Source organism: Plectropomus leopardus, chromosome 16 (genome assembly GCF_008729295.1).
Source record: "Plectropomus leopardus isolate mb chromosome 16, YSFRI_Pleo_2.0, whole genome shotgun sequence".
In the NCBI taxonomy this organism is placed as follows: Eukaryota; Metazoa; Chordata; class Actinopteri; order Perciformes; family Serranidae; genus Plectropomus; species Plectropomus leopardus.
In genome coordinates this window covers 13978079-13994969 of record NC_056478.1, presented here as the reverse complement: position 1 = coordinate 13994969, position 16891 = coordinate 13978079, and the positions used below count along the sequence as shown (strand labels likewise).

The following is a 16891-nucleotide window of genomic DNA, read 5'->3' as shown; positions in this document are numbered from 1 at the left end:
TCATTTGAGAAAAGACTGAAAGCTACGAGTCTGCAGCTTCCCACTCATCCCTTCCTCCTTGTCTTTATGGACAGTGATTTAGTCACAGGCAATATTATGCCACAGCTCCAGGGGTTGTGTGTGTGTGTCTGAACAAGTGTGAGTCTCTGCACAGCTTAAATCTTTGAAGCCTGCGTTAATCCAGCTAGGGAGCAATGAGGGTGTCTGTGTATCTTACCTCCTCCATCGGGATGACCTGGGCATATCCCCCTCCTGCAGCTCCCCCTAGGCACAAAGAAGAGGCAGCACAGTCAGAGGCAGACAAACAGGACGGGGACACACAAAGGAGGAATGCTGAGTGTTGGACTTTGCGTGAACTACTCCACCCCTGCACGAAATGTAGCAGGGTATGAAATGCTAGCCACACGCTGACAAAGATAGCTTATCACACAGTTACTTGAGACATTCCTAACTGCTTGTTTGGGCGCTCGTCTGGCCTTGTCTGAAGCCGACTCAATTTATTCAGTTAAGAGGAAAACAAAGTGAAGAGTTGCATTTCAAAATAACATCCACCATTTGAAGCAGTTTGACATATTTTTTAAAGATGAAAATACATCTCCTTAAAGAATGTAACTCACGCTGTTATTCAATGTGACAGCTTTCCTAACAAAAATATATTCAACACTTTTTTGAATAATGATGTTAATAGTGAGAGACTACTATACTGAATAACCATGTAGTCAAAAAAAAGGTGTAAGCAGGGGTAAAAGCATAGTTTTAATAATGAATATATTCCAAATACTAATAGCAAAAGGACCTAAGTATTCATTGCTGACCTTTAACCCCAAAAGTAGGTCCCTGGGAAGGCTGGCGGAGACAGGCGAAGGAGTTCAGCTTAAGGTGAGCAGACAGAGCCTGGACTAGGCCGATGGTCACCGTGCTTTTACCTTCACCCAGTGGGGTGGGAGTTATACTAGACATACAAAAAACACAGAACATCAGTTTAGTCTGCAGCCAAAAACTGATGTCTTGCTTTAAAGGAAATTGGGGGTGAAGTATTTCTTTAAGGTATTACCATACAGAAAGCAGGGATAAAGTGATCACTTGCCCTGGTTCCCTTGCCAAGGAAAAGTGGGGCTTATTTCTTTTAAATCACACATTTTAAGCACTAGGGGGCACTGAAGGAATGTGATGATTACAAAAAAGGATTCAGTTGATCAGTGAGTCACACACCCAGCAACCAGGACATATTTCCCGTCAGGCTGTTTGTGAAGGCGGTCTAACAAGGAGAGTCGGACCTTAGCTTTGCTTCTGCCATAAGCTTCAAGCTCTTCTGGCAGCAGACCAATCTCCTCAGCCAGCTGGTGCACTGGCTTCGGTGTTTGGGCTCTGGAAATCTCTATGTCACTGGCAAACACAGAAAGTATGATACGTTGAATTTAAAGCATCAGATATATTGACAATGCCTCTAAAGGTGCAAGTTAGACAAAAGTGTGACAGATTAAAGGATTCTAGGTCCAGGTACATTTATTAAATTCATAATCATCCCTCACAGATGGCAGTCTATACCTTGGTACAGGGGTTAGGGGCTGCAGTTTGAGGCTGCACAGATGCCAGGGTCGGTACTGCTGCTCCTTGTGCCACCGACTACAACTACGCACCACATTCTAGTAGACAAAAAGGAGGGACAAACAGAGAGATAGGTATAAATCATTAGAACAAAAAAAAGAGCAAACAGAGCGAGAATGAAGACAGAAACAAGGAGGCGTACCTGTGTTCTGTAAGCTGCTGTGAGGTATCCTAACCCAGACTTTGAGGACATCTCAATGACATTTTCATCTAAAACAAAATGAAACAAAACAAAAATGCATCATAAATGCACATATTAAGTAAAAACATCCATCCATATTCAAATGTTAAACGAGTAAGTTTGCAAACTAAAATTTGAGAGTACTTGAAACCCTTAATTTTCCCATCTATAAGCTGAAGTTAGTTAGTATCTAGTTTTGTTTTCTTAGCTAATTTTCTTTTTCCTGTTTTGTTTCTTGTATGTGGGTTATGCATGCTTGTAATTTTGTATATGCTACTTTTTTTTAAGATTACATATTAATTTTTTTTTTAAGTTATACAACAGTTGGACAAAATACACAGATTCTGTTGAAGGAAATTCAGTTCTGCTTAACTAAGATGTTTATTTTTAATCACAATACTCATATTATTTGCATAACCAGTGTGTGTTCATTTAATCATGAGAGAATATGAAGCAGAGATGTTTAGAAAGAAAATTTAAAAAGAGAGGAAGACCAGTCATCCTGAAGGAGCTTCAGAGTGAGTCTATGTATAATCAGGCGTCTGAGGGGAATTCCTGTTATCAAACTCTTGGCTAGCATGACTCGATGTGTCTCATATCCAGCAGGAGATTAAGAACAAAGTCGGGGAAGTTTTGAGACTGAAATACAAGAAAGCTCATTGTGAAAGACACTAAGCCTGAAAGCGAGGTGCCCTTGTTTCTGGGTGATAATGATGGATCCTCTGTAACATCTAAGTGTGTATGTGAGAAGTCTAATTTGTGATGCAGAGCTGGTGGGAATAGAAGAAGAGAAGATCAGGAATGACCTTGGATGAAACTACAACAAATCTGTGGTTGACTACAGTTTGTGTGTGTAAAGTTTGCGTGTGATAGCGGCTCCATGTGAGTGACACTGATTTTCTGTAGGTCAGCCTGAAAGCTAACATCGCCCTGGTTCCCTCATCAAAAGGCCTATCAGATTTTTTTTTCCATTGGATTTTGGATCATTGCACAAAACAAGCTCTGTGGTGAGCAAACTTTTATGATAATTACTCATTTTGTCCAGCAAGATAATCTTCACAAATGAACACTACCTTCAGGATTTTTGAAGCCTAAATGCAGTCGCCAAAGTAAAAAGCTATTGCCAGAATAAAACAAACACCATGGTTGCGTCACTTCCGCTGCAAGGCTGTAAAGCCGTGTTCGCCGTGATGACGTTCTGTAGACTCATTAAGCCACTTGTAAGCAACTGCCTTTTTTAAGACACATAAAAGTTTCAAAATTTGCAAGTGGGATATTTATTGACATCTGTTATGTCCTTGAATAAAACTCGAAAGTCCCTTAAACTTGTATTAACCAAAAACAATGGGACTTGGATTATACTACATGAGTTGTGTGAGGGCTCATTAACAGATGTTTGGACAAGATTTGCTGATGTTAAATGCAGACCCTCTTTACTCCATTTTACCAAGAATTTTCAGTTTTGGATTCTTTGTTCACCATGGAGGCATGTGAGATAAAGGAGAGAGGAAGACAGGTTACCTGGGGTGATAAGCTAATATACAAATGAACATTTGGGGGTGAAGTTTCATTGTTCAATAATACCTGTCTCTAGGGTGGGCTCACAGCGGATGACAGCAGTCCCTGATCTAACCCAGGCAGGTGGGACATCCATATTCTCTGCCCCAAAAAGGATCACAGCATCTGCCTGCATCACCTAGGAAATAAGGAAAAGAAAGAAAATCTTTACAAAACATTTAAAAGAGAGGACATAAAAAAGACAGGAGCTAATTAAAAAAATAAGCATAAAAACAAAGTGAAGAAAATTGTGGAGTTTAAACAGACTGTAGAAGGCATGTGTAATGTCTTTTGTGTGTATGACAAGCCTTAACAACTTTTATGACAAAATCCCTTTAGGAAAATGTGATTACATAGGAAAAATGTTCAACTGATCACGGTTTATGACATTGCATTTAAAGATGGTGAGACTGACTCCATGTGGTCGGACACTAAAACTACACATATCAAAGCTACTTAATAATGACAGCATGTTTAAGGATGTGGAGCATAAGAAGATGATAAAAGAAAACAAAAAAAGAGGATAAAGACTGAAGTGGTATTTCTTTCCAAACAAAAAAGATGCTAAAACAGACAGAAATCAAACAGAAACATGGACCCAACTTTTTACTTGTCACCTTTCAAAAGCAAACTAAAGTAAACTTGGGTCAAAAAGTTTTAAGAACAAAAGGGAGAAAAGAGTCGCACACAAACCTGGCTCTGTAAGCTCTTGGAGCTCCAGTGACTCTTGAGAGCTACCATTCCACTTCGTTCAATCAGGCACTGCAGGGACACCACAAGAGGTCCCTCTCCTCCAACCAGTAACACAGTTTTCCCTTCCAAAGGGGCATCTGCAGAAATGTTTTAATGCACAACATAACCTCATTCATTCATTGCATGAGCAACCAAACTGTCAGCGTGATCCACATCTCACTTTCAGCCAACATAGTCAAGTATTCATGACACATATTAAACTGCTGACCATCTGGATGGAAATCACTGCACATAAATCAAGAAGATGTTTTATAGCTTTGTGCAACACTGTGGTCATGATTACAGATAAGCGGAAACATGGGATATTTTCAAATATAATGCCCATAAATTTTCAAAATGTATCACCTCATTTACTGCTGCAACTGGATGCAGATTCTTAAATATGTGCATCACATGTCTACTAACCATATCAGGGACACTCAGAATAACTGTGACCCGATGTACACCTGAACTTTGACCCCTGCCCTCTGAACCCCATAGTGTCTCAATTTGGTCCCAAGCTCAGTAGTTAGTCTGTTGAGTCAGCCATTTCTCTTGTGTGCCCCTATGGATAAACCTTTTTGGTGCATAGGAGTTTCAGATCCCCACACAGCTCCAGGGTTTGTACAGTTTTATACAAGTTAGAGTTAATGCTTCAAAGACTCTTTTAGGCCACTCGGAATTGAATTTAAGACCAATTTTACAACAACCAAAATGAATCAGGAAAAAAAAGAACCTACATCAACCACTTAGGGTTAAGTACAATCTTAAATTAAATTAAGGTGTTCTGTAAAAATAATTATTTTGAGATTTTTTAATTGCAACGTCAGAAAAAAAATCATGTCTAAGCATTTTTAATTAAGACATTTCAATACATTTTAAGGCTTTATTTCTGGATAAATTCAATCATTACCTTTTAAGACTTTTTAAGGATGTGCAGGAATCCTGTAATTCCCAAAATGTATTCTAAAAAAAGTGCGTATTTAAGCTGGATGTTGTCTTGCAAGGCTGAGTGCTTTTGGTGCATGAGTAATCCCAACAAGCCTGGACATATGTGCGTATGTGTGTCAATCTGAGTGCACACACACCCATTCATGAGAGTTACTGCAGGACTACTCGTTAGTTTTTACAAAATGAGTTGTCGTCATGTTTTTAGGATAAGTTAAATGTTCATAATGCACTGTGCAAATTGCCACACATTTCAGCAGCATGTAAAAAAAACATTTTGTTCTTAAAAAATGTGATTAATGACTTCAATTGCCTCATTACATATGCATAGTTTTTTTCCAGACAATGTTAAACCTTACAGATTGAACTGTGCTCAATTCTAACTGTATTCGTAGTGTTTTCTTACTGTAGACTAGTTAATTATTCCAAGTTTAAACTTGCATTTAAATGTCTTTAGAAACATCCACAGAAATGAGTACATTCAGTACTAATACTTAAATGCACTACCTATACCCTACTCATAACAAAGTTGACACTATATATTTGGGACACAGGGACAGTGTCATAGCTGGGTTATCACAGCTGCATCTAATAAAATAAGTAACGAGTAGGATCTGGTGTGGCAAAATAATACTGATTGTCAGTGCTTCCTACAACTCTAGCTTTCTGTAATCAAACTTGATCATTTTTATAGGGTACACCTGCGTTTTCCATGCTGTGACTCTGTGAAAAGAATCACTTCAGAAACACATGTATAAACTGTTACAGCTACAAAGTGTATACCATGTTTCTCCAGCAGATCCAGGACAGCGCTGGCTATGGGTGGAACAAAGCCTTTGCTCAGGTCTCCTCGTACCAGACGGCCCGTATTCAAATCGGTTATCCTATAACAAAAATACAAATGAACATACACGTCATGGATTTATTTTTCAATATATAATATATCAAAATAAACAAATCATTCTTCTCTGGATGCTAGTCCCTTTTTACTGGCCACAGCATTTAGGTTATTTTGTAGTACCATGGATGACAACATAAAGCACACTGAGAAAATTTGAAAACTGGATACATAGAGGCACATAATCATTTATCTGTTAGTGATAAAGCCTAAAATTACTGGGTAACATTTGAAAATATAGTGTGTATTTTTTTATTTTTATTACTGAAGACAGATTGAGGATTACAGTTATAAAAAAAACCCAACATTTTTCTCTAAGACTAAAATAAATAAAGCAGCTTGTTGCATTAACTCATAAGCACTGTATATCTGAGTTTTTGTTGGGACAACCTCAAAAATGTTTCGCTTTACATAATTTGTACTTGACTGAACCTAGCCTCTTTAATTTGTGATGATTATGAAAGGGGCCTTGCAAATTGTCTCATTCACTTGTCAGCTGAAGTCACACACTCTGCATTTAGGCTTCGTAATTCTGTGCAGCCCTCTCTGATTTGATGTACCACGTGAGTAAATGCATTTATCTCTTTTGGGACAGAGACACATGCTCAGCTGATATCTGGCAGACTGGCAGGCTGAATTAAAACGTCAACTGCTGACATATGAGACAACATGTCATGTCATTTTTAAGGGAGTACAAATGATTTAAGAGATAACCTATCTTAAATCAACACGGTTAAAGACCTTTTAACAGCATGTGCTTTTTGCAAGACATATGCTCTTCACTGTTCTGTCAGTGAGACTAGAAAACTCAGTAAATGCAATGATCTTAGTCAGCTTTTTCAGCAGTTTTTACCCATCAACATCTTTATCTGCTTTGAGTGTGTTCAGCACTCGACTGGTGAGGGAAGCAGGGGGGAGGTGTAGGTGGACTCCGTGCACCCTGGGGTCTTCATTCAGCTTCAACACCTCCTCTACAATCTATACATATTCACACAAATACAAAAAAAAAGTTAAACAGAAAAAATATGATACACTAAAATAATAATAATAATAATAATAATAATAATAATAATAATAATTAATATTTATATAGCACCTTTAAAAAATAAATTTTATATAGCACCTTTAAAAACAAAGCTTACAAAGTTCTTTGACAAACAAAGTAAAGCCGAGGCAATAAACCCCAGAGTTAATATAAGTTAGTCAATAACGCCAAACAAAGGCCAGACAAGAGTTAAGGCAGATTAGAGAGAGAAAATGTTAGAAAAATATGGTAACAAAATAAAGGCAGTAGACACAGAACATTAATAATAATGATAATAATAAGCAGGATTAAGACAGAATAAAAAGATGTTAAATTATAAGATAAAATTAAAACACAAACTAAAAAAATGAATTAAAAGGAAAATAAAAGACCTATAAAAAGAGACATCACATAAAAGCAAGTCTAGAAAAATGGATTTTAAAAAGTGATTTATAAGAAGTCACTGATTCTGCGATTCTTATCTCCTCAGGCAGGTCGTTATAAAGTTGAGGGGCCCTGATGGCAAAAGGCTCGGTCACCTTTAGTCTTCAGCCTTGACTTTGGAATAACCAGAGGGGCCCCACCTGAGGATCTAAGGCTGTGAACTGGCTCATAAGGGTCAAAATTTCTGCTATGTAGCTTGGGGCCAGACCCGGAGAAGCTTTAAAAGTGATCAGTAAAATCTTAAAATCAGCTCTAAAATGAACATGAGCCAATGGAGGGAAACCAGGATATGAGTGTTGTAATGCCGTCTAGCTGCTGCATTTTGAACTAGTTGTAGACGGGAGAGTTAGTTTTGATTTAAAGTATAAATATTATCAGTAGTAGCAAGCACAGTCTAAATAGTTGTGGATGTGAAAATGTAAAATGTTAAAAGACACTTAAATCCATGGTGGGTTTAAAGTTTTGTGACATCAGAATGTGGATTGTCACACTAGAGCCCCACAGTTTTTGACAAAAAGATATTAAAGAAATGATCAAATGAAATTAAATAAATGTTTATGGCACTTAAGACTATCCAAATTCAAATTTCAGACTTTTTAATGACTTTTAAGGTCTGATCAAACTAACTTGATTTCTCTCAAACACATGGGAAGAGGGCAGGGAGCAACTTAAGACGAAATGAAAAAGAAAAGAAAAATGAACACTAGCGTTAAAAAAAAGAAAAAAAAGAGGGAAATGACACGCAAAAAAGCTGAAAAAAATAATCATTCTTTAAAACAATTTTAAATATACAACTATGATAATTAGAAATATAGTTCTCTGGAATTTTTCCCTAATTTTCTTTTCAAAGTACTTCTCTAAATGTCTTGCAATTTGCAGAACACTTCTTGACAAGTTGCTCATTGTATTTTTCCCCATGTTTTCGAAACAAATCAAACCAATTTGTTCAGGGTTCAAAGGTTTAAATACTTGTGAAAGTCATCTGAATGCAGCACAAGAACACTGTTTTCGATCCAGGTGTTAAAGGGTTGAGTAGTGATGACAAACAAGGGGGAAAAAACATACGAGAAGGCAAGTGCAATATCAGATTTAACAGGTCAGTGCTTCTGACAGAGCAGAAAAAAATATGGTAATTTTTGAGGTGAGAGGGAGAAAAGAGTGAGGCAGAGGGGCAGACTTTCAAACGAAGAAGAAAAATGTGCTCAAGTAGATCAGTAGATCAGCTCTTGAAGCCAGGAGCTACAATATAAATCATCAACTATCAGATGAAATGCCTGGCCTAATCCCAGAGTTTCACTCTCTCTACAAGGCTGAAGAGTCAACTTAAGTTACAGAGAGCCACAGCTAAGAGGCTACTTCCCAGTCCTACTAACATAATGTTGCACAATACCAGTATGTGAAAAAAAGACATTTAAACAGAACCTAAAAAGTGACTAAGTCCATTAGGAAATGCAGAATTAGTCATGTAACAGTGGATCGTTGGTGACTTGCACTCAAGTAAAGTTTTAGTGACATAGAAGATTATGTGAAGCACTGACTACTTTTCAAACAACCACCATGACCACATGCTGCACAGACAAACAGCCAGAGGAGTGGTAAATCATGCACCGACTTGCTAAATAATGAGGGAGAGGAAAGAGTTTTCTTGTTTATAACGCTTAGGAAATCAGCCAAATTTATGAGTCATCTTCACTTACTTCATCCTCACTGCAGTCCTTCGCCAGACAAATCTGGATGACGTTTAAGCCGATCTATCAGCGTAAAGACAAGTAGAACAGTTGCATTATTGTGTGGATTTGTGAAAAAGAAAAAATGGATAAAATTCAAAAAGAGAAACAGTGAGAGAGGAATTTACCATTTCTGCTATTTTCATATTGATCTCCAGCAAGCCGTCATCTTCACCTGCCTGTGAGATAAAAACAACACACTAAGAAAAACACACACATACCTGATAACACAGGCATCGTTAATTCCTTCAGTGAAAACAGATACACCTTAAACTGGGTTAATTCAGGCAAAGCACGGTTGTCACTACTAGCACAGCACAACTCAGCCATGGTAAAATGGCTTTTGATTACTTTATACTCTTGGGTTTGAAAATATTTCAAGGCAACCTTCTGCAAAAGTGTAATTTTATGCATGAACATGGTAATTTGTTCTATAGTGAAAAATTCTTACATTTCTTTTTTTGCTTACAATACCTGTATAATGGCTAGCAGAGGTTGGATTGCTGGATTTTTCCTCTGCAGAGCCAACATTGTCTCCTTGGAGCTCTGAACCACTTCTCTATGAGAGAAACAAAACTGGTAAGCAAGGTCCATTCATCCATTTCGGGCTACACACAGGGCTGTCAAATAAATTAAATTCAAACACAAACATTAGGCCATGGACACTTATTCTGTAAGAAATGTAACATTTAGAGCATTTAGGAGTGTTAATGCTATGTTAATCAGAGGGGAAGATGAAACACTTGTTGTAATATATGCTGCAAACTCTCTCACTTGCCCTGTACAAATAAAACAATAATCTGCCCTGTAGGGCTGCACAATAAGCAAAAAAATAATAATAAAAATTGCAGTTGTTTTAACACATATTGGAATTGTGACACCAATTGTGTTTTTAGTGGGAATGGTAATTTTTGCATTTCATTTACAGTGAAAAGATTGTTTTTCTGGGGTCTGTACCAGACAAGCATCTTCCCTTAAGTTTGGATTATTATTTGTAATTTGTATTGATCCCCAGGGGTAAATTGTGGGTTGTAACAGTTGTTCCAATGTAAAGCATATTGAGTTATAGAGGTAGAAATAAAATACATGTAAAAGTGCAATCAAATATATACAGAATATGTGCAATATGATACAATGTTAACACTGGTATGTAAAATAAAAATGTATAACGTGCATAATATGCAAAGCATTTGAAAAAAAATAAACTATGTGCCTTATGCTACTATACAATGAATCATAATTATTTTGTTGCAATTTTGATATATATAATATTTAGATTAAATGTGCAGCCCCTCCACCCATGAAACCATTATAAGCAGTAGTTTCGCTAAATACGCAATAAAAAGGGTGATTTGCCATAGTTTGCATTTAAAGAAATATCACATTCCACTTTAACAGAAAAGGTACCACATTGATATTTTGTTTTTAAAAAATGTAATAAAATAATAAGTATGAGGTTGCACCTTTCTGCGCACGTGATAGTGTGTGGGCGTGGCTAATATGTTAATATATGCAGTTAACACACTGACCTATATATCGTCCAAAATACTGACCATAAACTCTGCTAAGTCCACCTCTAGATATCTCAGATCATGTCCCACCACTCATCAGCACGACACATTCACCCATATGTTTTTTTAAGCTTATTCCCTTTACACATTTTAGCATGCTGTGTTTGGTAACAACGGAGAAAAATTACATCAGCTGGCCGGGGTTCCTCTGAGGATATTGGGGACACGTGCAGAACTGGCTGCTAGCCAAACAAAAAAAAAAAAAGAGCGCCGGCGAGACAGGAAATAACGACCCCCGTTTATCACATCAGAAAAACTCAACTAGATTTATATTCACTTCAAAATACTACCCGGAAAACATTAATTTCATAACGTTTGGTCACATTTGCGTTAACGTACACCTTTCTACTTTACCTCAAAAAATGGTCGCTGTCTTGGCCATCATCTTTTTGGGACTGTTTCCCAAAGTTAACAGCTAACTTCTGACTGGTACCGCCGCTGCTGGTAGCGCTCGCGGTCCGGACGATCATCCGACCGCTGGCAGCACCAACCGGCAGGCATCTCCGCGACAAGCCGCTGACTCTGCTTCCTGGTCGGGCTGGATGTATCCGAAGGCTGCCACAAGCACTGCGAATTAAAGACAACTTCATGGTCGTTTCTGGTAGTTTTTACAATACTTATTTTGCTTCTCTTTGAAGGTCTGGCGGTGTTTGGCGCGGATTCAGACTCCGGGAGAGACAAGAAGAAAGTTGAGCCAGCGACAGGGTCCTGATGGAGGCGCGCTGTCTTCAGGGGCAGTCGGAAATTTGTTCACTCAGAGGTCGACATACATCAACAACAACCATCAGCAACCTATGAGTTTTATGATAGCACATGCTGTTACTGATTATCACTATCCAAACCAATTCAACAAGTGCTGGATTTTCGCGACATGGATCCTGATAAAAATGATAAAAAAAACAGAATTCTTTGAAAATCCTATATCATCCAAAGCCAAATAAAATAATTTCAAATCAATTAATAATAACAATTATTATTGCTATTATTAATATTATTATTTATTTTATTTTATTTCTTTTATTGGAAAAGCAATGCAAGGCATATAAATAAAGGAGCATACCAGCATCAATTATTCTTTCATTCTTTTTTTTCGTGTTTTTTCCTCTTACACTCTCACCCCCTACAGAAATACAGGCAATAGCATAAATCACTCTAACGGCAACAATCATGACAAAACATAGGGGTTGCAATGACACCAAAATTACTAATACCTCACTCACATAAGAATATGAATAGATACTTGGATGAAAAAAGCAAACAAATGGGGAAAAAATGGAATTGTATATAAACGTGTGTGGGTTTGCACATGCGTATTGTCGTCAGACCGATAGCCGATGGGTTCCGTGACAGATGTGGTCTGAATTATCCTCCTCCTTAATTTCATTTTTTAAACGTTACCTCTATCTTGTACCTTGAACGCGCGTGCATGTCACCCAGGGCATGCCCCTTTTTCTGATGCTGCTGCTTTCAGGTGCACTTTGGAAATTTGAAGCATTTCAACCATATCAACAAAGCACATCAGAACGGATCTGAATAGAAGAAAAAAGGGGAATAAAGGATTAGTCCGCTAAAATAAATACAGGAATAAAATACAAAATAGGCTACTCACCATGGACAACAAAATTTCATTATAGAGGGCTGTGAAGAAGGGAGGTGTTTTCATGAATTTAACTTTGTGCGCACAGTATTTGGCCATCATGATAATTGTGTTAGTCAACAAATTTTGTTGTCTTTCTTTAACAACTAATTAATAAATACTCACATGTGAACTTAATTTATATATATTATATATATATATATATATATATATATATATATATACATACATATATATATATATATATATATATATATACATACATATATGTGTGTGTGTGTGTGTGTGTGTGTGTGTGTGTGTGTATTATATATATATATATATGTATATGAACGTGTTATAATATATATGTGGCCCACCTACTGGTTAATCATGCAAGATCACTTTGCATTGTTTCAGTTTTTTCATTGTTACAGTTTGTAGATATGCAACAAGCAGGAACTACACAGACAGAAGTTTGTTTTTGAATATTGAATATTTGTGGTTGTATAATTTGTATGTGATTTTTAAAAATATATATATTTATTTATTTTATAACCCATATAATGTGAGAAGCAGCTAGTCCCCAGTTTTTCCCCACATTATCTAATCTGGCCCCTTTTTAAGAAAGTTTGGGCACCCCTGACTTATGCAAAGGGCCCAGAATTTGGTGCTATAGGCCCTGGCTGCAGTGCACGTAGGCTGTTAAAACCTCTGTCTGTCTCTCTCAAAACACAAACACAGTCCTCTCTCTCTCTCTCTCTCTCGCTCTCTCTCTCTCTCTCTCTCACACACACACACACAACACAAGTGACTACTTTCGAAAGTCACCTGGGCGTGGCTGGGAAAATAACAATTCAATTTAATCCGGGTTTGACTCTATACAAGCCAAAGGACCTGCAGGTATCACTCCCATCAAAACTCGCAAAGAAACAGCGACGGTAGTTCAAGAGACAAAGCTGGTGATTGACAGGTTTCGCCAGTGTCAAAAAATCTTTAGAGACCTCCTACAAAACACCTGTCCTTCTCTTTTCATGAACATCTCTGCTCTGGTAGAATAAAGTGGCCGTCATGCTGAGATTGACACTCACTCGATTCATCCATAGCAGCTGCTCATACCTCGCCTTGTCCAATTGACGCTCCTGAGGTGTAGCGTCACTGCAAAGGACAAACCGACCGGGCTTCATTCCTCAAGTCACATCGGTGCATTCGCATGGTGTGGCGCAAAACGACAGTTGAATACCAGTTTGGGCTCCAAAGATAGCTGCATTGCGCATACATGGCCCTTTGTTCCTGCTCACAACCCGGAGCAGTCGACTTCATAACCGTGGGATGGTGCTGTGGCATCAAGGCCACCTTGCTTTGAAGGACAAGGTTTGATATCTGTGGACGTCAAAGCACAAACAGGTAGGGAGTTTTTCTTTTTATGTTGTAATCCTGCATGAAACAACATGTTGGGGTCTCTCATAACATGTGCCCAAAATGTATGTGGTGATAGATACTCAGTAAAACAGACAAAAAAAGCTATATTAAAACAATCAGCCATAAATGTGTTTTATAAAAACAACAACATACATTTGTGTTTTCCTTTTAAATGTCTTTGAAATTAATTTACATGCATTTTAAATCGTTTTCAATTTGTTTCATGGATTTACCTTGAGCCTTACAACTTTAGGTACCCAGAACATGCCTTTATATAGTCTGTTACCATTTATTTTGATAATATTTTAACCATGAAACCGAGGAGTTGCAGATCATCTTTATAACTCCCACTATAAAGGAGTGTTTTTTTCAGGAGTATTGAGTGAAAAATTCAGTCTATAATAATAATGATTTACAACAAGATGACCAGAAGCACTTCAGTCAATATTATAATGCGTATAATATTTTTATACACTAGATTTCAACTTGTTTGAGGTCTGTTCTGATCACACATAAACACTTTTGTAGCTGAAAGTAGAAAAAAGACAACATCAGGTATATATTCCCGATGTTTGGGAACTTTTGTCGAGTAGCCATCCAATGACGTCACCAGCCTCATTTTGTCACACTGGAAATTTTTTTTTGTTGATTGTGATTTTGTGTATTGCTCAAACTGGAGATCCAGAATATGTCTGTATCTGCTAATAAGTAAAGCTGAATGTCTGGATAAAGACGTCAGACTGATCACGCGTTAAAAGAACTAGTTTGGTGAGGAGCAACACCTTTGACTATTCTTCAGAGAACCTGTTAGGCTGGTGCTGGGTGGGTGACAACTCAAGGAAAAAGGAAAAGGCTTTTACCAGTTTAGATGCGATGCTGGGTGTGTTTGAACTTGCAAATGTTTTTCTGTTTGGATCGTTAATGTAATGCACCCTTTTTTTAAATATTTTGTTTTTGTCAGGCCATCTATGGTGAAAAAAGTTCAATTCCACATGTGAATCTAAAGATTTGTTGTTGTCCTTTCAGGTCCGCCATCTTCACTGAGTCATCTTTACCAATGTGCGTTAGAAGAGGGACATAACCAGACACAGAGAATCACCTTGACATCTGTAAGCTTAACTTCCTCTCCGGCCCAACCATGAGGGACAGACTGAGCAACCTGCAGGAAATGTCCAATGGTCACATGGAGCAGATGGAGTACGCGGAGTCCACTGTCTCCGACACCTTCAGCAACGTGGACCTGGAGGAGGAGTTGCCCCATGAGGCGGTGGTGTTTGACAACAGCCCCGCTCTGGCTGAGGTCTTCTCTCAGTCGCAGGAAATCCACAGAGAAATCCAGCTCATTCGCCTGGAGAATAAAAGGCTTCGGGAACAGAACGGTCGCATGTTCCAGGGCGTCACCACCCATGAGCACTATCAAAAGGGACTCCAACGCTATTGGTGCTGATATAAAATCTCGGGCTGAGGATGTGTTGGTGCGACTGAAGGAAATGGATGGCACAGCCCAAAAGCTAGAAGAAGAATACGGCTCGAATTCTGCCGTCACACGTATTTCCAGAACCCAGTATGCTTGCCTCAGCAATGGCTTTCCGCGATGCCATGTTTGACTATAACGAGGCCGAGATGAGCCACAGAGAGAACTGTAAAGCCCAGATCCAGAGGCAAATGGAGATAGTGGGGCGTGAAGTGTCAGGCGACGAGGTTGAGGAGATGATCGAGAAAGGCGAGTGGAACATTTTCACTGACAACATCATGGCTGAGGGTAAAACGGCTCGCTCAGCTCTGTCTCAAATTGAGAAACGTCATCAAGAGTTGCTGGACCTTGAGAACCGAATCCAAGGCATCCATGAGATTTTCCTGGACATTGCGCTGCTGGTGGAGGAGCAAGGGCCCATGCTGACCTCCATCCAAACCAACGTTCAGAAAACTGACGAAGGCATACAGGAAGCCCTCGTGAAACTCGGCAGGGCCAAACGTCATGACAAGAACAACCCCTTTAAGAAGATGTTTTGCAGCTGTTTCCCGTGTGTCGACTAATGACTGTACAGTACAGAGGTGGATGGTGAAATATGCTCTCCTGACAAAGAGGAGTGGGCAATCTTAAGGACATTAAACATCTTCTGTATGTTTCATTTGTAAACTTGTCTTATTGTCAATGTGTTATCAACATGACCTGTAGAGCTGTAGATAATAAAATCATTTCTGGATGCAAAATAAAGGTTTGATGTGTTTAGATAAAGAGTCAAAAATGTTTAGGTAAAAAATATATTAAAATTGTATTTAAGTAATCTATTGATGTCTGTAATGTTTGTATTGAGATTTTTGAGACTAGTATCTCAAATCAGATTTCATCCCCATGACTGAGGTGTGATCAGACCTAAAATGAATACTACCTGAATATATTTTTCATGTTTTTATAGCCTGCTAAGTGTCCACATTTAAGGTATTCACTAAATCACACAGTTGATGATAGTAAAAACATTATCTCAAAGACATATTTGTGCTGTGGGTGTTGCACACAGTGATTCCCGATGCAGTAAATCACTGTAAGTCTTAAAAAATGTTATTTTACGCAAGTTCAATCAAAGAAGTCTTACCAAAATTTAGTGTTTGATAAAAGTGAATGTCCTAGATGTATGGCTGAAAGAAATAGTTTTAGAAGTTGTACATCTTAGTGGGTTCATTAGACTTTAAATATCCTCTGCCTTTATATATATATATATATATATATATATATATATATATATATATAATATATATTATGGAATTGCTGGGTTAATATTAACCAACCATTCTGTGTTTACCTTTCTGCTGCTAGTCATGTATGTTACACAAATAATTATATTAAAATCACAGTGGCTTTATTCTTTATTCTTGTAACTTTTTTTAGCCAATGTTGGGCAAAGTTGTTTTCTCCGTGTGTATGAAAAAAATCAAACCAATTTGTTTATGTTTCAAAGGGTTAAATCCTGCCAAAATAGTATTAATTATGCTCAATATATTACAGCTCTTTGTCTTTTTAATAGAAGGAGTATATAATAGAAAGGAGAAAGGGGAAAACCAACTGACTTTGTACAGAACAATAAATCAAAAGAGGGACATGAGTCAAGAGGGGAAGGGTGGGGGCCCTCAGAGACTGCTTATAGATGGGGCCCAGGATTTGGTGCTACACCTCTGGTAGGCAGGTAGGCACAAACTGGATT

At 38.0% G+C, this 16891-nt stretch overlaps 1 protein-coding gene and 1 pseudogene across 2 annotated transcripts in view; one reads left to right on the top strand and one right to left on the bottom strand.

Annotated features, from left to right (window-relative positions):
• mthfd1l (methylenetetrahydrofolate dehydrogenase (NADP+ dependent) 1 like) overlaps nucleotides 1-11461 on the bottom strand; it is a 52436-nt gene extending 40975 nt beyond the window's left edge. The window contains exons 1-13 of one of the 2 annotated variants that reach the window (XM_042503304.1): nucleotides 11045-11461; nucleotides 9594-9678; nucleotides 9248-9298; nucleotides 9090-9143; nucleotides 6778-6902; nucleotides 5810-5910; nucleotides 4040-4176; nucleotides 3374-3485; nucleotides 1751-1818; nucleotides 1549-1646; nucleotides 1213-1386; nucleotides 816-952; nucleotides 218-264 (exon numbers count right to left, since the gene is read on the bottom strand). In XM_042503304.1, the coding sequence (XP_042359238.1) occupies nucleotides 218-264; nucleotides 816-952; nucleotides 1213-1386; nucleotides 1549-1646; nucleotides 1751-1818; nucleotides 3374-3485; nucleotides 4040-4176; nucleotides 5810-5910; nucleotides 6778-6902; nucleotides 9090-9143; nucleotides 9248-9298; nucleotides 9594-9678; nucleotides 11045-11280 (1425 nt within the window). In that variant the 5' untranslated portion in view covers nucleotides 11281-11461. The remainder of the gene's footprint in view (nucleotides 1-217; nucleotides 265-815; nucleotides 953-1212; nucleotides 1387-1548; nucleotides 1647-1750; nucleotides 1819-3373; nucleotides 3486-4039; nucleotides 4177-5809; nucleotides 5911-6777; nucleotides 6903-9089; nucleotides 9144-9247; nucleotides 9299-9593; nucleotides 9679-11044) is intronic. The other variant, XM_042503303.1, reaches the window with a different exon arrangement.
• A 3305-nt stretch (nucleotides 11462-14766) lies between these two features.
• On the top strand, nucleotides 14767-15933 carry LOC121955654 (annotated as a pseudogene).
• Nucleotides 15934-16891: the final 958 nt, after the last annotated feature.